General features: G+C 44.9%; 1 protein-coding gene across 2 annotated transcripts in view; it reads left to right on the forward strand.

Moving 5' to 3' along the window:
* The window catches only part of SNX25 (sorting nexin 25), a 421,458-nt gene that overhangs the window by 354,399 nt on the left and 51,675 nt on the right, over nt 1-15,384 (forward strand). For both annotated transcript variants that reach the window (XM_029586797.1, XM_029586849.1), the window contains exons 13-15: nt 6,610-6,723; nt 10,558-10,722; nt 12,033-12,150. In XM_029586797.1, coding sequence (XP_029442657.1) covers nt 6,610-6,723; nt 10,558-10,722; nt 12,033-12,150 — 397 coding nt within the window. The remainder of the gene's footprint in view (nt 1-6,609; nt 6,724-10,557; nt 10,723-12,032; nt 12,151-15,384) is intronic.

Below are 15,384 nucleotides of genomic sequence, written 5' to 3' on the forward strand. Positions count from 1 at the left end.
TCTCTTCCTGTCTGCTCCCTCTCCCCCACCCTGGTTTTTTGTAATTTCCTCCTTCAGTTATATTGTAAATCGGCATGATGTACCCACGAATGTCGATATATAAAAGCTAATAAATAAATGATTACAAGAGACCTGCTCACAAGGCTGACGACTGCCTGAGCCCCATTGTGGGCAAGAAACTGTAGATTATAATCTTTGAGCATATGCCTATGATATTGTCTCTTGGCTTTAATATAGTGTGGTAATAGGAGATTTCATTCTATTTCCCTCTCATTTGGTGTTTTGTTTCTTTAAATGTCAATATTGAGAGGAGGTTGCTTCTGTTTTTGGTGATTTGAAAGCATAAGAATTGCCATGCTGGGTCAAACCAAGGTCCATCAAGCCTAGCATCCAGTCTCAGACAATGGTCAGTATGGGTTACAAGTTACCTGGCATATTTCCCAAAAAGTAGATCTAATTCCTATTACCCACTCCAGAGATAGCAATAGCTTTCTTTAATCTACCAGGCTAATAATGTTTTATAGAGTTTTCCTCCAGGATCTTGTCCAAATCTCTCTTAAACCCCGCTATACTTGTTTAATCGACCTCAAGCAACAGACTCGACAGTTTGTGCACTGAGTGAAAAAGTGCTTTCTACGGTTTGTTTTAAATCAGCTGGTGGTTAGTTTCATGGAACATCCCCTTGTTTAGTATTATTTGAAAACGTGAATAACTGTGCTTTATTTAAAATATTTATAGTCCGCTTTTAATGAGGACATTCTAAGCAGAGTACAAGTTATGGTATAAAACAATGTTAAAACAAACCAATGAGGAATATAGCTCAGATATGAATCAAATTGGATATCTGAATTACAAACATGGTCTGAACATTTGATTTTAACCCCTTGAGTTAATAGTTCTGCAAAGTCTGGTCTTGGCTTTCTTGATATCCAAAGAATCTCAATTTTAGTCAAGTTTAACACTATTTTCAATAACAGACATTCACTAATTAATGTCTCCTAGAAATAAAGAAATCAATTGCTTAGTGACTTGAAAGTCCTCAGTAACTCAGGAATAGAACTGTATGTCATCAGTATAATATCCATTTTAAGCTTTATAAGTATCCAGTATCAAACACAAAGCTTGAATAAAAATATAAGATAGTGGATGACAAAATGGACCCTTGAGGCACTCTAGATTTAGTTGTGAACCATCTAGAGTCTGACTTCCAGTTCTCACTTGTTGCTGGTGATAGATGAGATAGGACTCAAACCATGATAGTACTTTTTCCATCAATCCTTAAATCTGTAGGTTTAGCAAGCAGAATGAAATGGTTCATCAAAAATAAACGCTGAGGCCACATCTAAACAGATAGAAATCCCAGAGATGTAGAAATCTACTGCTTATTCTTGAGCTACACAGCTTGGATCTATCTACCTCTTAGGATTCAGCCAGGTACTTGTGACCTGGCTTGGCCACTGTTGGAAACAGGATACTGGGCTTGATGGACCCTTGGTCTGACCCAGTATTGATAGCCTGTCACATGGAAAGTGCAAAGGGCCATTGGTGCCATTTTGATTACTGGCAGCCGATGGAGCAGGAGATCGCTCCCGGGACCCCCGCTGGACCACCAGGGAATTTTGGCAAGTTTTTGGGGGGTTTGGGGATTTTTTTGTTTTTTTTACAACCCCCTGTCTGCCCCCCTGGGTTTTGGGCTTCGTTTTGGGGGGCGGGCAGACAAAATAAAGTCTGCCCGAACTGTGGAAAAATGAAATTTCCTGCAGCGTGCCGATAACGAAGGCCAAATCAAAAGGTTCGGCCGAAAATTGAATCTGATTGGTAAATGAAAGAGGAGGCGGGCTTAGCCTTGTCCTCATTCACCAATCATGGAAAAAAAATGACATCCCCTGAAAATAAACCCTAACCGGTTTTTCAGACCAAAAAAAGAATATAAGAACCTGTCTTACTATGGGAGAAACACGGTGTATATATATACATACACGCACACACACTTTATATCATTTTTCTAGGTGGTAACTCCTGAATTCAGAACGCACTGTTGTGCACTTGTAGTTGAGATTGAAGATAAGAAATTGCCATGCTGGGTCAGACCAAGGGTCCATCATGCCCAGCATCCTGTTTCCAACAGAGGCCAAACGAGGCCACAAGAACCTGGCAGTTACCCAAACACTAAGAAGATCCCATGCTACTGATGCAATTCATAGCAGTGGCTATTCCCTAAGTCAACTTGATTAATTAGCAGTTAATAGACTTCTCCTCCAAGAACTTATCCAAACCTTGTTGTTCACTGTGTGCATCACTTAGCACTTTTTCACATTAAATCTCAACTGACATTCAGATGCCCAATCTCCTCAGCTCACAAGGTTCTTTATTGAATTTAGTGCATCATATTCATTGAATTTAATGAAATAGTTTTCCAGCTCCACTGAGCTGAATTAAAATGGGACTTGTATATCAAAGAACCATTGATTTCTCTGGTTCGATAACCATATTGATAGCCTCAGAGGAAGGCATCCATCCATCCTCTCAGTGATGTCTGCGATTGTGCACATCATGTGGTTAGAAAAGGATGAAATTAGACATTGTTCCAAAAGTGTAACCAATGATTAAATAGATTTTATTTTTCCAGAAAGGAGGTTTAAGTGCATGTAGTCTTTGTATGTTTACGTATTCATTGAGGACCCTAGTGATGAGAGCTCTTAGCCATTAGTGAAAATCAGTAAAGGTGCTGCTGTCTGCCCATGTTTAAAGGGACACAAACATTTTAGGAGGTACATTTGGTAGTCAGCAGCTGTTAACTTCCTGCTCGCCAATTTTGTCTATCCTTTGTTTCCTCTCCTCCTCCAAGAAGATTGTAAACAATAGCATTTCGCCTTTGCTGTGTGCACCACAATGGTATGGTATTCATGTTTTATTTGCAGGCTAGAAATGTTCTCCCCCCCCCCCCCCCCCCCAGTGCTAGTTGGATATGCCTAGGCCTTATATCCCCCAGATGTATTTTTGAGATGCCATAAAGGAAATATTAACAGACACTTTGCAAAAGTACAAAATGCTCTAAAATTCAGTAAAGAAGGGTAAACAGAGCTGTGCTACAGATAATGATGATACTCTTCAAGAATTTCACTGGGAAAAAAGGTTACAGGGAAGATTTTTTAAAAAGTACTTTCTGATTCTTCTTGCTAGCAACATTCAAGTCTCACCAAATATGTAAACTTTCTGTGGGGAAAACGGGTTTGTTTTGCACATACTGGCACCCAGGGTATTTGGGTATGGTTTCAGTCTCTAAAATTTGCTACCAGTGCTGCTCTTAATATTTGCATTGTGGCTGGTTCGATGGCTCAGTGGCACTGCTGTGCTCTGCCATATAGAAGATTCCCAATTTGATCCCCAGGTTGGGGCATCTGCTCCCCGGGTTGGTTGAAGCTGCTGTGGAGGCAGCGCTCTCAGCCACTGGGAAGAGGGTGTCGTAGGCATTACATAAAGGTGATAACCTAGTGGCTGGCTTCAAGGCCCATCCATGATTGCAGGTTTCCCTCAGTTCTGATACATGGCCCCCAGCCAAGGACTGTCATTGTAATGAGACTAGACTACATATGTTGAGAGGTTTACAACTTAGAGGAAAAGTTGCTGGGTAATTGTGAATGATGGTTTTATGGTGCCAGATGCCAGCCTTTGTTCTGATTGAGCTGAAAGCAAGAAGACATTGCTGCCAGGTCCAAAAAAAAGAAATTTACATTATGCTAAAAAGAGCTTTCTTCTGGGGCTCATCAAATGTAAAATATGTAGATATAGGTGAGAGTTATACCTGTATATTTCAAGGTGACCTTGAAAGTTCACTCATCAGGCAACAAGACTATTTCTCACAGGACAAGCAGGATGGTAGTCCTCACATATGGGTGACATCACAGGATGGAGCCCAATCTCAGAACACTTTTGTCAAAGTTTCTAGACCTTTGACTGTCACCTACTGGGCATGCCCAGGATGGCACTAACCCTGCAACCAGCAGGGGTCCCCCTTCAGTCTTCTTTTTTTCTGCGCAGCAGTAGCCACGCGGGTTAAGGAGCTCTAAAGAGATTCCTAACAGGAATTTTCCTCATGGAATTACTTGTTAGTTAATACCCCACAGGGGTTCCCCTGTTAGACATTCTACGTCCGCGGTGATCTGGTACTTTTTTTCCCGGTTCTGGTCGAGTACCGTCGAGTTTTAGTCTCGTGGCCTGCTGGCCATCGAACGCACTGCGGCTCAAGTTTTTGGATGGCCATGGCATCGGGGTTCTGTTGGTGCCCTGACTGCGCTTGCACAATGTCCATCACAGACCCCCATAAAGTCTGTGTAATGTGCCTAGGGTGTGAGCATGATGTCCTGACTTGCACCAAATGTACCTTAATGACACCAAAAGGTCGCAAAGCCAGAATGGAGAAGATGGAACTTCTCTTTCGGTCTCCAGCTCCGACTCCGTCCATAGCTTCGACTTCGTCCTAACCAGCACCATTCACGTCGTGCCAGTATCGGGCACCGGCCGGTGTCCGTCCAGCGTCGAAGACTTCCCGGCCATCGACTACCTCTGTTCCCCCTCAGGACCGAGGGGATCATCGAGAGAAACATCGGCATCGACACCGTAAGCCTCGGACCATCGACGAAGGCAAATCATCTACCTCTCCATTGTCCGAGCCGCCGCCGAAGAAACCCCGTCCAGAAAAGGCATCGACCCTTTCTGAGTCTGGGTCACCGAGGCAACCCTCACCCGGATGGGTAATCTTCAGGCCTTGTCCCTGACTGCCTGGATGTTGAAAGGCTAATTCTTCAACCACTCAACCTTTCAGAGCCGGTTTCCCATGTCTTGATTGCTTCACGAAAGCCTTCCACGAGAAAATCGTATTTTTACAAATGGAACAGGTTTAAATCATGGTGTTCTTTTCTGTCCCTTGATCCATTTTCTTGTTCCACTACGAAGTTACTAGACTATCTCTGGCACTTGTCAGAATCAGGTCTAAAAACGTCTTCCATTAGGATGCATGTCAGTGCGGTAGCTGCCTTCCATAAAGGTGTTGCGGGTGTTCCCATTTCAGTGCAACCCCTTGTCACACATTTTTCTGAAGGGCTTGCTCCACCACAAACCTCCACTGTGCCCTCCGGCCCTTTCTTGGAACCTCAACCTGGTTTTGGGTCGGCTCATGAAACCAACATTCGAGCCTCTCCACTCCTGTGAGCTTCGCTATCTCACACGGAAAGTGATTTTTCTTTTGCAATTAGATCCGCCCGCAGAGTTAGTGAGTTACAGGCCCTAGTTATCTACCCACCTTACACTAAACTTCTGCACGACCGGGTAGTTCTCTGCATTCACCCTAAGTTTTTGCCTAAGGTAGTATCGGAGTTTCACATTAATCAATCCATTATACTACCCACCTTCTTTCCCAGGCCTCATTCCAATCCAGGAGAACAGGCTCTGCATACCCTTGACTGTAAACGGGCTCTAGCATTTTATCTAGACCGTACAGCTACCCACAGGAAATCCACCCAACTGTTTTTCTTTCCATCCCAATCGAATGGGTCAACCTGTGGGTAAGCAGACTCTTTCCTCCTGGTTAGCGGACTGCATATCCTTTTGTTATCAACAAGCAGGCATTCCACGTCAAGACAGTATTAAAGCACACTCTGTCAAGGCCATGGCAACTTCAGTAGCACACCTATGCTCGGTGCCCCTTCCTGATATTTGTAGGGCTGCTACCTGGATTTCTTTCCATACCTTTACAGCCCACTATTGTCTTAAGGCTGGCAGACAAGATTCCATCTTTGGCCAGTCTGTCTTGCGCAACCTTTTCACAACTTGAGGTACCAACACCCTTCCACGTTAGGGTTCAGGATGTCCTCTTCCAATTTCCACCCCAGTGTTCTGCCTATTGGCATGTCTTTTGGGTTCATTTGGTGCATTTCTTGGACATCCCTCAGCTCGGTACTCACCCATATCTGAGGACTACCATCCTGCTTGTCCTGGGAGAAAGCAAATGTTGCTTACCTGTAACATATGTTCTCACAGGACAGCAGGATGTTAGTCCTCATGAAACCCGCCCGCCACCCCGCGGTGTTGGGTTCGTTACGTTTTTCTTATTTTATTTTTTGGCACTTACTCTATAGCTTTTAAACAAGACTGAAGGGGGACCCCTGCTGGTTGCAGGGTTAGTGCCATCGTGGGCATGCCCAGTAGGTGCCAGTCAAAGTTCTAGAAACTTTGACAAAAGTGTTCAGTGATTGGACTCCATCCTGATGATGTCACCCATATGTGAGGACCAACATCCTGCTGTCCTGTGAACACCTGTTACAGGTAAACAACATTTGCTTTCTTTCCTTTTGCCATAGATTCCTGGTCTCTGATTGCATCTCTTGGTACTGACACTTTTATTAGCAATACTGTTCTTGCATTTTTCTCCTTTACCACTATGTAAACTTTTTCTGGCAGGACTTGCAGGGGTCCTTTATAAACTGATGATGGAAAATTTAGCAAATGCTGAATAATTAACATATGGATTTTGTTTTCATTTTGAACAGAAGCCAGTCAGATTATAGATATAAATACATGGACTAAGAGGGGATTTTTTTGTCTTCTCAGTGCTTTCCATCAATAAAGAAAATTCAGTTGCCTTCTCTGAGTAAGCTGCCCTTTAAATCCATAGATCACAAATTTATGGAAAAGTCAAAGCACCAGCTGAATACCTTTTTACAGGTAAAGGAATAAAGGATTTATGGTAACTTGTGTATATGATATGTGGGTGTCTCTAGTTTCAAAAATAAAAATGGGTTCAGATTATTATAGTTCACTTTGGGCCAGATGTCCTAAAACATTTACCTCATTTTCAGGCTAAATTTAAAACATGCGTGCGTGTGCCCAGATATGTTATCAGCGCGCGTGCGGAGATATGCAGGAATTTTAAATCATGCGTGCGCTTACACGCGTGTGATTTAAAATACGCCCATCACACATAAGTATGCTCCTAATTTTAAGAGGTTAATCGAGTAAACCTACCTCACATATCTTCCATAGAACTCTGCCGGCTTTCGCACGCATATGTGAGCGGGTGTTAAAACATGCTCACGTGAGAGACATTCCTAGCTTTTCCAATTAGTTCACCAGTTTGCCCAATCAATATTGAAGTCTTCCAGGACCCTCTGGTGGTTCTTCCTGCATTTCCCCCCAGTTTTGACCTGGACCCCTCACCCTATCCTGTAAACCCTAAAATGCAAGATCCGCAGGCTTGCTCCTCAACTGGAGCAGCAATAAAGTTACGCAGATAACAAGCCATTGTGCACTGCGGCCTCCGGTTTTAAAATAGTGGCATTGGCCCTGCCCCAGAACGCCCATGCTCCACCCCTTTTCCGGCCCCTTATTTTAGGCATACACATATACACACACATTGTGGTTTTTAAAAACTGCGTGGCTCGTGCACAGCCTACTTACACATGTATGAAGGCATTTTTGCGCAAGCAATGCTTTTAAAATTGAAGTCTTTGTGACTGAAAAGATGTTTGTTCATTTTGCCTTTTGTGTGTAACGCTGTACCAGTTTCTTATGGTTTCCCATCTTTTTAAAGGAAGCATATATTCTGCATGTCGTACCCTGGAGCCATCATGAGAGGCAGTGCAATATTTAGTCTGAGTTGTCCAAGCTCACTGCGTCATTTCACTTTGGTGGTCTGAAGGATTCTCCCACACTTTGATCCCTTGCTGGGCAGTGCTAGCTGCCAGATTTTATTTCTGTGCTTTTTCTCTGGATGTCCTAAAGTCTGTTTTCCAGAAGGAGAGTAGAAAATAAGATTGTCTTGCATGTACCTCTTGAAGACCCACCTTTATTCTTTGCTCAGAGATGAGAGACAGCAGAGCTTTTGCAGTGTGGTCCTGCATTGCCAGAACTGACCACAGCCTACTGATTAGCTCATGGGATTTTATTCTGCAGTATCAGTATTATACAAATCATTACTGTGATGGTCCACTAGACATGAAGAGGGGACTTTTTGCTAAGCATTAGTGAAATGAACCGTGTATAGTGGAAGTGAAATCCTTCTGTGAATGCCATTCCTGAACATACCCAGATCAGTCCAGACCAGTGGGTTGTGCGTTCCTACCAGCAGATGGCGTCAGAGAACATATAACTTTGAGCACTGCTACTTAACGAGAGTGCCACCTGCAGCCCCTCAGTATTTCTCTGACTCCAGCAGATGTTAGAGTTCCAAACCTGTTAGTCAATTAAAAAAAAAAAAAAAAAAGTTAGGGAAAGCTTTTTTGCCTAGGATAGGCTAGTTTGTAGTTAGTTGTGTAGCTTCCTGAGGTGTTAGGCACCTTTGTGGGCCATCCCTCAGTTGAAGCCGGGCGTCCGGGGGGTTGGATACCCCTGCCTGTGTCTCGATAGCCAGGAGCTCCTTGTTTCCTCGAGCACTGAAGAGGCTCCTCTCACTCCTTCCTCAAACTCCAACTCTCTCTGCTTAGAAAGAAATCAAGGAAGAAGCCTTTCAAGGTAGGAGGAGTTAATTTGGGGGACGGGTCGTGCCATTTTGTCGGCAGGCCGGCTGGAGTGGTGAGCTTAACCCCGCGGGTCCTTACGACAGCCCGGGGCTCCGGGTAGGTTGGCGGGAGGGGGGTAGGCCTTCGCGCACGTGTGAGGCCTCTCTTTATTTTTGCGCTGGCAGCTCTCCTCACAGCAATTTCGCGCTGGCAGGGAGTTTTTCTATTTTTAGCTCCTGCAGTCACATGAAGGTTTTCGACTGGAATTTTTTTCTCAATGGCACCCCAGCCTAAATTGGGAACCTGCTGCGTGTGTGTAGGTGTCAGGGCAGGCCATAAATGCTAGTTCCCTGTGTTCTGTCTGTTCTTCAGGGCAGGAGGGAACTTCCTCGTGGAGCACAGCAAGCAGGCAAAGGCTCCGGTCCTCTGGGCCGCGGTTCTCCTCGGTGGGGAAGGGTAACTTGTGGCAGCTGCCGAGGGGGGAGGAGGAGGCCCCTCCCATTCTTTCTCCAGTGAACCAAATTCCCACATTTGAGGATGACCCTGGGCTACCAGACCCTCCTGTGGGGGGTGTTGTTTCAGGGGATGTTTGCCCTGAGTGTGTGCTCCTGCTGCATCAAGCATTCCTGGCTAGGAAACAGGAGATCCTGAAGAGAGCAGTGCAGCCAGACCCTTTGGAACATCCACCAAAGCGGATACCCACGGAGTCCCCGGACCGCCATCACCCTGCAGGGGCTCACCAAGGGGCTCAAGGTGTGGCTAGGTTGCCGGCCTCACTCGGGGATATCTCAGACCCTACGGCGGATCAAGATCCGGGACTCGCCCAAGATTATGGTTGATTTGATACAGGATGACCCGGACCAATATGACCTCCCACCTTGGAAGGCAATGATCCCAGCGTAGTGCGCTTGTTTAAGCGAGATGAGCTCCAACATCTCATTCCCCAGATCTTGGAGATCCTGGGGATCAAAGTTTCGCAGGAAGAACAAGACAGCGAAGGTGTCAACCCAGTCCTGGATGGGATTCTGGTCCGCCGACTTCCTTCCCATTACCTAAGAAGGTCCGCAAGCTAGTGACCCGGGAGTGGGACTCGCCGGATGCGAGTTTAAAAGTGGGAAGGACCATGGCGAAGCTTTAGCCGCTATCACAGGATGTTTTGGATCTTCTAAAGATACCGAAGGTGGACGCGGCAGTGTCTGCAGTGACTAAGACAACCATCATTCCTGTGCCCAGGGCCGCTGCGTTGAAGGACATTCAGGACTCAAGGTCTCAGCGCTGAGTCTCAGGGCAGCGATTTGCGCCAGCCTCATGCAGAGAACCCGTCTTTGGGTTCAGAGGCGGCCGCAAACCCCAGTCCCGATGGCAGGGGACCCTTGCAAGCCGCACGTTTGGAGGCAGGAGTTGCCTATGTTGTGGATGCATTGTATGACTTGATTAGGACCTTGACGCGTAGTGTGGTATCTGCAGTTACAGCTCGTAGACTGCTCTGGTTGCGTAATTGGTCAGCAGACTTATATTCCAAGTCTCAACTTTGTAACCTCCCCTTTAAGGGCAAGCTTCTCTTCGGGGAGGATCTCGACCGGTTGGTGAAATTGCTGGGGCAGTCCAATGGCAACCGATTGCCAGAGGATAGGAAACCTTCGAGGAAGGTTTTTCCCCCGTGGGCTCGTTTTTAGGATTCTTGCAGATTTCGCCCTGGTAGGTCTTCATCATTCGGGGTCCAGGCCAGGCTCGGGACATCAGCAGTCCTTTCATGGAGGACGGCGCCCAGGCAGAGAGTCCTCTGGCCAGGGTGCTGGTCATGGAAATCCTACCCAATGAAGCCCAGGGGCACCCATTCCATCGTAGAAGCTGTCGGTGGCAGATTGTCAAGCTTTTACGCAGAGTGGGAAAAGATTACCTCGGATCGATGCTCGTTAAGTAGCAGTGCTCAAAGTTCTGTGTTCTGACTCCATCTGCTGGTAGGAATGCACAACCCACTGTTCTGGACTGATCTGTGGTATTACAGGAACGAAAATTAGCAGGTAAGAACCAATTTTCCTTTTCCTCTGCTTATCCACAGAAGCTGCTGTCTGACGAGAGGCTGTGTCAGAGTGAAGCACTTTATGCTTTTCTGAGTCCATCCCCAGAGCACCTGAAGGTCATTGATGTGCAGGGAAAGAAGTTCACATTCTCAATCTCCTCATTTCTGGAAAGGCTTCCGGGGGATTTCTTTTCTCACCAGGAGGTGGGTGGTAGAGAACACATCCTCTAAACTGTAGGTGACTGTTGGATAAGTTAGTTGCACACTGTTGAATTTAGTTTCTTTTGTCTGTTTCATCTATCATTATTTGCCTTCAGTGCAGTTTTTACTAAAAAAATGCTAATTAGAAGTAAATCTGGACAAGTCAAGTTTTTGCTCAGCTTAGCAGTAGCATTTTATATGTCAACTTTATAGATTGAAAAAAATTACTTTATTGTGAAGTTTTAATATAGAAAAACTGTATTCTCACATTTCATTTAAAAAAAAAAAGAGAGAAATCTTAGACGAGCTATCTGCAATTTAGGGGACAAATTGGATTCTATTGTGATCCATTAGCATTGACTTATTTCCCCTGGACCAGAGGATTGCGATCTCGGCTGGCTCCCTTAAAGGTAGCCCAAGACTCATCCATAAAGGACAATCTGTCCTTCCCCCTCAGTCATAACAGATTGCTGTGGTGCCTAGTCAAATATGGAGGAAGACTAGAAAAGCAAAAAAATAGATCCAAGGTCACAGAGCCTGCTCCACTCCAGGGCTACCCGTAGAATCGGAAAAGAGCCTCAGGAGAATCCCTTCCTGTGGAGTGAAATTGGATGCTGTATGCTCTGGGCCTATCAGGTGTGAGGATGCTGTAGGAGGAGAGCTAGGTTAGGATGTAGCATTTGTAGGGGCTACCGGTGCTAGTGGTCAGCCCCTGTCACATGGTAGGAGCACAAGATGGCGCCGGCCGTCCATTGCTCCTACCATGTGACAGGGGCCGACCAATGGCACCGGTAGCCCCTGTGACATAGTAAGGGCAAAGGCTATCGGCGCCCGAGTGCAGGAGATCACTCCCGGACCCCCGCTGGACCACCAGGGACTTTTGGCAAGTCTTGGGGGGGGCGGCAGGAGGGTGGAGGGTTGTAGTTCGTTGTTTTTTTTTAATATTCACTCCATAAGATGCACAGGGAAAAAAGTGCATCTTATGAAGCGAAAAATACGGTACCTGTAAAAATGTTAACCATTTGTACTGAATCCTCCTATTTTTGTTCTTGTTGTAATCAAGACTGAAATGTTCCCTGGGAAAAATAAAAAAAAAACTGAAAACGAAGAGATGAGGGAGGAAAACAGGAATTCATGTTCTCAGATTCAGCTGTGCCGTAGCCACAGGCTGGTGTCTCACTGAACTTCAGTGGATGGATATTGCACCGCTGTAGTCTCTTCTAAAGTGGCTGGATTTGAAAGCCCAGTGAGGCATAGTAGAGTGTCCTGTCGTGAAAGTCCTGGCTGAGAGACCAAATGTGTTTTGTTACCAGGAGGAGGCTGAAGAGGACAGTGACTTTTCAGACTCTGGTGATGATATGGATGGAAAAAAGGATGCACTTGCTGAACCGTGTTTTATGCTGATTGGAGAAATTTTTGAACTGCATGGAAGTAAGCATTTAACTCTTTAGCTATTTAGCAGACTCTTTCAGATAGAATTCCTAGGAATTGTGTGCTTCCTAGTGACAGAATTTTTCTGTTCTCTTGTGTTACCACTACAGATTTATGAGTGGATAAAAATACTGATTTAGTTTTTTACCTCATGATGATTTGTGCTGGTTATTTTATTTACAATAATTTGTATTCTGCCTATTGCCAGAGCTTCTGTTCTAGGCAGATTACAAACATAAAACACATACAATAAAACAGCCAGACAGCACATAAAGATACACTTTCACATAACATCACATGGTCATGAAGCTGAAAAGTCCTCACAAAACAAGTGGTTAATATGCCTTATATGGGAGTAGGGGGAGAAAATAATGTGGTGCATGCTACTGGAGAGATAAGTGTCATCAATGTACCTATATACAGTGCTGCACAAGAAAATTAGCATGGCTACAGTGTCCTTGCCCCAAGGAGCTTCCAGCTTATAGGTGAGCTTGTGGAGTTAACATGACTTGTGGAGGGTTACACAGTGAGCAGTAAATACAGGAGCTGGGCCCGAGACTGCATGTTTGTGTCTCACATATAGCCCCAAAGGTATGCTGCAAGCTCAGTCATAAAGGCAATTCCTTTTTGGTTAGTATGTCTTCCAAAGGTGCAGCTGTGTTGCAATACAACTTGTAAGAGGTCTTTGCCTTTTATATAAGGCTCCTGATTTCCCACTATGCCAGGGGTGGCCAACTCTGGTCCTCGAGAGCCCCAAGCAAACCAGATTTTCAGGATATCTACAATGATTTGCCTGCACTGTGCACATGCAGATCTATCTAATGCGTATTCATTGCGGATATCCTGAAAATCTGGTTTGTTTGTGGCTCTCCAGAACCAGAGTTGGCCACCCCTACATTATGCAGTGCTAACTGCTACATAATCTTTCCCTTGCTGCACAGTTTGCCCTTTGTTGCAGAATCACCTGAAACAAACCACTGTCTCCTCCGTGCTGCTTCTAATGCCACTTTAGATTACTACTTGCAATCTGGGCTAACTTTTTTTTTTTTTTATCATTCCCCCAATCCATGCTATACCTCTGCTATTGGTTCTCCCCACTCTTTCCTTTGCAACCTTAAGCTAAAAGTTACTGCCCCTTTTTTTAAACCAGTTTACCACACCCCCTTAGCTCCCTTACAGGTCGATCCAGTAAAGTGTGCTCCGTCGGAGCGCACTGTCACCCTGCTCTGGACGCGTGTTTTCCCTTACCCCTTATTCAGTAAGGGGAGGAAAACACGCGGCCCACCCGCGGCACCTAATAGCGCCCTCAACATGCAAATGCATGTTGATGGCCCTATTAGGTATTCCCGAGCGATCCAGTAAGTAAAATGTGCAGCCAAGCCGCACATTTTACTCTAAGAAATTCCTTCCGGCGCCAGGAAAGTGCACAGAAAAGCAGTAAAAACTGCTTTTCTGTGCACCCTCCGACTTAATATCATAGCGACATTAAGTCGGAGGTCCCCAAAAGTAAAAAAAAGTAAAAAAAAAATAAATAAATAATAAATTTTGAATTCGGCCCGCGGCTGTCGGGCCGAAAACCGGACGCTCAATTTTGCCGGTGTTCGGTTTCCGAGCCCGTGGCTGTCAGCGGGCTCGAGAACCGACGCCGGCAAAATTGAGCGTCGGCTGTCAAACCCGCTGACAGCCGCCGCTCCAGGCCAAAAGGAGGCGCTAGGGACGCGCTAGTGTCCCTAGCGCCTCCTTTTCCTCGTTTGCACCGCGTCGCCTCATTTAAATACTGGATCGCTCTTACCGGCGAGGGGCCGGTGCGCGCGCCGGGAGAGCGGGCGTTCGTCCGCTCTCCCACGGACTTTACTGGATCGGGCTGTAAGTCAGATTGCTGCCTTTTTTAAATTTTACTTTCCTGATGAGCTGAGCTGCCATTTATGGCTAAAGCACGAGTGGGTGATATCTTCCAATGGCACCAAGATGGAAAAGTGCGCGTAAAGTTCAGGAAACTAGTGAAGGTTGTTCTGAGTATGCATGGGGGTTCTCGCACAGCTACTGCTACGTGAGTTGTCTTAATCGTTTTTTCCTTCCGCTTATGCAAAAGGATGCAATTTTGCTTTCTCTCCTTCAGCTGCTCATTTAATTATTTGCTCTTCCAATCTCTCCTTTGTTTTGCTTTCCTTTGAAGTATTTTTTGTTTTTTATTTTTGTGATTCTCCAAAAAACAAGTTATTTTTATTACTATTTTTTAAAAGTAGAGTTTAGTTTAGCCTTAGCTTTAATGATGGCAGACAGCAAATCAGTCTTCAAATGAAGTCTCCACTGCTCCGGTAAGATTAATTAATCTGATCAGCACGACTGCTGTTTGCTTCTTAGGTCCATTGTATACTATTCTGCCATATCAAATCAAACAAATGATGCAAACTGAGTCAGTCTAAGTCTAGGGCTTCATCTTCATCCAACAATAAGACAACCTCAGAAGACCCACTTATGTGACTCACAAGAAGGATCCACAAACATTATATACTTCTTTCATTCCATTCTGATTTTGAAGATTCCACTCGTCTTTCAGACCCTCTATACAACCTCCTAGAACTACATATCTGGTGGAAGATATATCTTGCATTTGTCCAACAAATGGCAAAAACAATTCCATTTACTTTAACGGAGGAGGTAGAACCTTCAACACCTCAGTCTACTGCAGAAACATAGAAATGACAGCATAAAAGGACCAAAATGGGCCATCCAGTCCACCCAGCAAGCATATGGTAGTATCTGCTGTGCAGGATAGCCCAAGAGCTGAGGAGATATATAAATTTCACTGGCACCATTCTCTTAAGGCTAGCAACTGCTGCTCTGTGCAGTCATCCCCAAGCCTTATGATAACCCATATAAATTTACTGTGTTGTGAAGTTTTGTTTTTTTTTGTTAGATCTTTATAATGCCATTGAACAGCAAAGTTCTCACATTTTGCTGCAAGAGACTAATTTGGAACAGTCTAGTAACATATACTTTCAATCCTACGGGATTGCTTGTTTCTCTGTTCCCTCTGCCACCCAGATTCTTCTTAAAGGAAAAATAATGTAAAAAAAAATAAGTTTATAGATTTTGATAGCCCTTTTTTGGCCATATTTGGTTTCTGTGGCTTCAATATCTAGCCATTCATTAACCAATAAAATTGAGGATATGCCCATTCTTGATCATGTAGTGGAAGGAAATAGTCATCCCAACATTAGTCTGTTTCTG

The sequence above is a fragment of the Rhinatrema bivittatum genome, chromosome 1 (genome assembly GCF_901001135.1).
Source record: "Rhinatrema bivittatum chromosome 1, aRhiBiv1.1, whole genome shotgun sequence".
Lineage (NCBI taxonomy): Eukaryota > Metazoa > Chordata > Amphibia > Gymnophiona > Rhinatrematidae > Rhinatrema > Rhinatrema bivittatum.